We start from the raw sequence: 5,905 nt of genomic DNA, 5'->3' as shown, positions 1-5,905 counted from the left end.
TTAATTTCGAGTTGTCAGACGTAATTTCTAAGATCCTTTACTAACGTGCACATCCAGAGGTAGCGCCACACAGATATCAAAAACACAATCAAAGTCCACTTGGATGCAACAGTCTATGTATCAAAGCCGCATATGCTGCTCTGCATAAGTTATTCCTTCAATCTTCATATTGCTGTCATCTTATTTCACACACAGAATAGCCTCCACCACACCCTTAGAATAGGACTCACCGTCCACTGAGACCCATTGACGGGTCAGATGCAACCTTGGGACCGTTATTGGGTCGTCCCCCACCTCCCTGGCAGCTTCCTGATGTCGTCACCATATAATCCTCATTCAGCACAATACATCACGTACCCAATAAAAATACTCAACATAGTGTAAAACCATCTCACATGTATAGCTTATAAAATCATATTGCACTCACATTTTAAGATTTAATTATTTTTTTTATAATGGGCTCTCCCCGTCTCACTGGCTATGGGCAGGCTCGCTGCACGCTGCACCACCGAAGTGCGCACCTCCGCCGGACACGCTCACGTGGGATTCCAGGCGCTCCGGGACCTTTTCATGCACAGTCTTGCTTCCGTGTTTAGGCTCCGTCTGTTCTTTGTAGCGATAAGCACAAATTTCACATAATCGTAAATTTGCATTGTAATTTGCAATTGTGATGCAAAATTCTAATGCAAATCTTCCTGAAAAATCACAATTTATTTCATTTGTAAGCAGGAACTGTAATTTTGCAATTTTGCATAATTTTCACATAAATGTGTGCCAACACTTTTGTCACTAAAATTGCTACGTGTGTAAAGGAGAATAGTGGGAATAATCGAAAATTATAAATGGATTACACAAACTCAATTGAATGTCCAAATCTTAAATACATATGGCTGTAATTGTGAAAATGCACGTGAAAGTTTGCATAATCGTAATTAGTAGATTAGGATCGTTACTACCTCTTTGCTATTCTTCTAGGTTCAAAATGTGTGAGGCTAATCAGACTAAGGTTTTACAGATTTATTTACTTGGGTTTCGAGGACTAAACAAATTCAAACCTTTGTTTTTTATTGTGTTTCTTTTATCCTACATTGTGATACTCGGTGGCAACATTCTCATTATCACTGTGGTGAGTGTTGTTGATCATCTTAAAATCCCGATGTTCATCTTTCTCAAGCACTTGGCTGCAACAGATATCCTGATGACCACTACCGTACTGCCTATGATGTTAAACATTATATTAGTACAGGAAGGAACACTGTCTGTTTTTGGGTGTATTACTCAGCTGTACTGTTTTGCCACTTTTGGATCGGTGCAATGTTTACTCATTGCTGTGATGTCCTATGATCGATATCTGGCTATTTGTAAACCTTTGCGTTATGCTTCCCTAATGAATCCTCACATTTCCTTTCAATTAGTTATTGGATCATGGTTCTTAAGTATCTTGTTAGTGTCAGCTGAATTAACTCTGATGTGCCAACTCAACTTCTGTGGTCTTAATTACATTGACCATTTTTTATGCGATCTTGGACCATTAATAGAACTATCTACCTCAAACAAACTCACTTCTATGATACTGGATTTTATATCTTCCATATTTATGGTATCTTTACCATTTGCTTTCATCGTTATGACCTACATTTACATTTTTATTACCATCCTGAAGATATCTTCTGCTAATGGACAGAAGAAGGCCTTCTCCACATGTAGCTCCCACCTGGCCATTGTCTGCACTTCTTATGGGACCTTGATCACTGTTTACCTGATGCCAACAGATTACAGTGAAGTCAACATCAATAAATACAAGTCTTTGTTGTACATTGTGGTGGCTCCAATGATGAATCCCATCATCTACAGCTTGAGGAACCCGGAGATCCAGAGGGCTGTTCATAAATTACTTAATAACGTAAAAATGTCCAAAACAAGTATATGAAAATAAACAGCACATAAACCATTTGTATTAATTCCAGTGAGTCAGATTCCATTTCTGAATATTTGTTTATTAAACATAGAGAGAAAAATGAAACAAAATCGCTCTGTTATCATATCACGAGTGTAAACATTGTGATTAGAATTCTATATTGGAATGTAAGTGGCCTGGCACAACATTCAATAGATTGCAAATTTTTTCATTGATTTCCCTGTTAAAATATTCATACACTATGTCTCTAGGAGACACATTTAATCCCTAATAAGTTTACTCATCTCCAGAAATTATAGGTACAATGCATAGGTCATTCAACTCATACCTCATATTCTAGAGTCTCAATCTTAGTCAGGAAAACTTCTTTCAAGTAGCCTTCCATTAGATGGAAGTCTACTTGCAAGAAGGATCCTGAAGGTCGCTATATTTTTATATATGCCAAGATAAATAATTCAGTATATGTGAAGATTTGAAATTGGATTTTTATTTAGTTTGTGAGTTTGTGACTCATTTGCAGGCAGACTGCTCAGTGGCTCTTCTGTCATTGCTTGGTTGGATAGATGTTTGGCGGCAAAGACATCCTACTTGCCAAACCAGGTGGCCCATAATAATAGCCTTTCAAAGATAGACTATTGTTTGATCTCCCCAGAATTGGTTCTCTGAACCTCCTTTTTGAAATTTAACACAAAAGGATCTCAGACCCTTCCCCTGTCTTTTGAGATGTAAATAATGGTATAGACACCTGCATGGTCAGGTTTATTATTCATCCATATGAAAAGCAAAAAAGACACGCATGCCTTCGATCCAAAAATCTATGGTTTATTCAGTACACAAATCAATTAGAATACAAATTGTGTAGCAAGATCGCCAGTCTTCCCCTATAGTGCAGCCATCTAGTGCAGCTGCTGGAGCGGAGGTGCGCACTGTCTGAGATGGTGGTTTTGTGTCTCACAGATACTTAGTCATGCTGCGTTCCACTGAACCTGTGAGAGGACGGCATCCGACATATGAGCGAGTCAAGCTCCACCCCTTCCGGGTGCTGCACCTCTCCTGTGATAGGAGCTTAGTGCTGGAATGTTGCAAGGGGTATGTGGAAAGGAGGAAAAGTGGAAGTGGTAGAGGGATCCCATAATGGGCTAGGAATGCCCACTGCACAGCTGCGTACAAAATACATACAAAAATGGTGTGCAAAGCCCACAACCCTCAGAGTCAGAAAAATTAATGTTGGACGGCATTATTTCTTTAGAAGACATTGTCACCTTAAAGAGGTTGTCTTTCCTCCTCAATGTCTCCTTAGGAATAACAGATGATGCAAAGTGCAACTGGTGGTGCCGTAGTATGGCAGCCTCAGCTCTTGGCTATTAGACCTTATCCCCCCCCCCCCCCCCTTCAAGATCCAGTATGAGCCAAAATGAATTCTGGGTACAACCCCTTTGTAGTTGGCAAAATAAATTATTCTGATTTTTTTTAAATTGTGGAGGTAGTTGTGGAATGTGTCATTGCTTAAAGAGGAACTGAAGAGAGAGGTATATGGAGGCTGCCATGTTTATTTCCTTTTACGCAATACCAGTTGCCTGGCAACCCTGCTGATCCTCTGCCTCTAATACTATTCGCCATAGCCCCTGAACAAGCATGCAGCAGATCAGGTGTTTCAGACTTTAAAATCAGATCTGACAAGACTAGCTGCATGCTTGTCTCTGGTGTGATTCAGATACTACTGCAGAGAAATAGACCAGCAGGGCTGCCAGGCAACTGGCATTGATTAAAAGGAAATAAATATGGCAGCCTCCGTATACCTCTTACTTCAGTTCCCCTTTAATCATCTGGTCCTGATGACCTTCCCAAAGAAGTTTATAAATGTTTGCCGGGGCCCGGGAGTTCATTTAAAACCTCTACTTGAAATATAATCATGCCTTTGTTGCCAGTTTACTTCCACAGAGTCTTTATGAAGCCTGTATTGAGGTTGTTCGCAAACCAGGAAAGGAACTCACTAGAGTACACATCATACAGACCAATGTCCCTTTTAAACATTACAAAATTCTTACCAAGATCCCGGTCAATAGAGTGAATTGGGTTATATACTGTCTATATACTTGCATGGGAAATGAACTTCTTTAAAGTGACACTAAAGCGGAAAAAAAAATCATGTGTAGTACGGATAATTAACCACTTAAGCCCAACTGGACGAGATTTCTCGTCCAGTTGGGCTGCGCGCACTCCCGCGGGTCGCGCGCGCTCCCGCGGGCCCCCCCGTGCGCGCCCCCGCTGCTGCCCGTTAGCCCACCGATCAGTGAAAGGGATTATAAATCCCTTTCGCTGATCGGACCCCCCCGGAGAAAAGCCGACAGTGTCTCTTCAGACGCTGCAGCTTTTCTGAGCTCTGGGCTCCTTTCTTCTGCCTGGGAGCGAGATCGATCGCTCCCAGGACTTTTTGATTCTGGCCATCTTGTGACCAAATAGCAAATTGCACCTAAAAAGAATTTTTTTTACAAATAAACATATAAATATATTAAAAAAAAAACCCTGTTTACCTCCCACACCAAAAAATACCCACATACAAGTTTAAAGTAAAAAAAAAAAAAAAATTACAATAATAATAAAAAAAAAAAAACATAAATAGTTACCTAAGGGTCTGAACTTTTTAAATATGCATGTCAAAGGAGTATATCAATATGATTTAATAAATTATGGGCTTCTAAACAGTGATGGACGCAAAACGGAAAAAATGCACCTTTATTTCCAAATAAAATATTGTCGCCATACATTGTGATAGGGACATAATTTTAATGGTGAAATACCCGGGGCATATGGGCAAATACAATACGTGAGTTTTAATTATGGAGGCATGTATTATTTTAAAACTATAATGGCTGAAAACTGAGAAATAATGAATTTTTTCCATTTTTTTCTTATTCTTCCTGTTAAAATGCATTTACAGTAAAGTGGCTCTTAGCAAAATATACCACCCACAGAAAGCCTAATTGGTGGCGGAAAAAACAAGATATAGATCAATTAATTGTGATGAGTAGTGATAAAGTTATTGGCAAATGAATGGGGGGTGAAAGTTGCTCGGATGTAAAAAAATTTCAACCCTTCGGGCTTAAGTGGTTAATAGAACATCAGTAGCAAATAAAAGAGTCTCATATATTTATTTTCAGTTATATAACATTTTTTTTATATCAAAGCAGCATTCTCTAATATATGCAGTTTCCACGTTACACTCAGCATTTTAAAATATTTTACAGAGCAGAGCTAATGACCTTTTCAACTTTTCTCTGCAGGAAAATCATAAACAAACAAGAAACAATGAGGGGCATTTGAGATAAGAGCTTCAAAAGACAGTTCTGTCCACAACTTTTTGTGTTGTGGAGCTCAGAGAAGCTCTTTTGCATGGACAACAACTGAAGTTTCTTAACTCTTCCTGTACTGAAACAATATCTGTGCTGCTAATGTTTTATTTCTTAGCTGTACTAAACATACAATTCATTATATCATGTTTATTTTCACTTCAGATTCCCTTTAAAGTCCAAACTATGATTTAGTTGGCTGCAGAAGCTGAACAATCCTGGGCCTTGGAGTCCTTAGACATGATTAAGGCCTTTGACTCTTTGGAGCGCTCTATTTATTCAATGTTCTCCGGAAATTTGGGTTTGGAGAAAACTTCCTTGTGTTGATTTAGATTCTCTACCCTGGACTGCTCAGTAAAATTTAATCACCTTACATGTGTTTCAAGTAGCGTCGGGCACTAGACTAGGATGCCTGCTATTCCTGGATCCTTTTGCTATTGCCATTGAGATCTTGGCTATTCAGCTTAGATCTGCCCCCATTGTTTACAGGATAACCTGGGGTACAATTACTGAAACCGTTGGATTGTATGCAGAAGATCTAATTCTATCTTTAGACAGTGTTTCTGAATCTCTTTTGACCACTATGGTGATTATTGAGGAATTTGGGTCATTTTCTGGGCTACATATAAATTGGCAG

General features: G+C 39.1%; 1 protein-coding gene across 1 annotated transcript; it reads left to right on the top strand.

Annotated features, from left to right (window-relative positions):
- Positions 1 to 982: 982 nt before the first annotated feature.
- LOC137561964 (olfactory receptor 5P50-like) lies at positions 983 to 1,930 on the top strand. The gene has a single exon (XM_068273309.1). It carries the CDS (start codon positions 983 to 985, stop codon positions 1,928 to 1,930), a length of 948 nt encoding a protein of 315 aa, XP_068129410.1.
- Positions 1,931 to 5,905: the final 3,975 nt, after the last annotated feature.

Source organism: Hyperolius riggenbachi, chromosome 3 (assembly GCF_040937935.1).
Source record: "Hyperolius riggenbachi isolate aHypRig1 chromosome 3, aHypRig1.pri, whole genome shotgun sequence".
NCBI lineage: Eukaryota > Metazoa > Chordata > Amphibia > Anura > Hyperoliidae > Hyperolius > Hyperolius riggenbachi.
Note: the sequence above shows the minus strand (reverse complement) of the source record. Positions and strands in the feature narration are given on the sequence as shown.

Bases quoted from the DNA above. Each gene is read 5' to 3' on its own strand.
- LOC137561964 (XM_068273309.1), top strand. From the start codon at position 983: ATGTGTGAGGCTAATCAGACTAAGGTTTTACAGATTTATTTACTTGGG.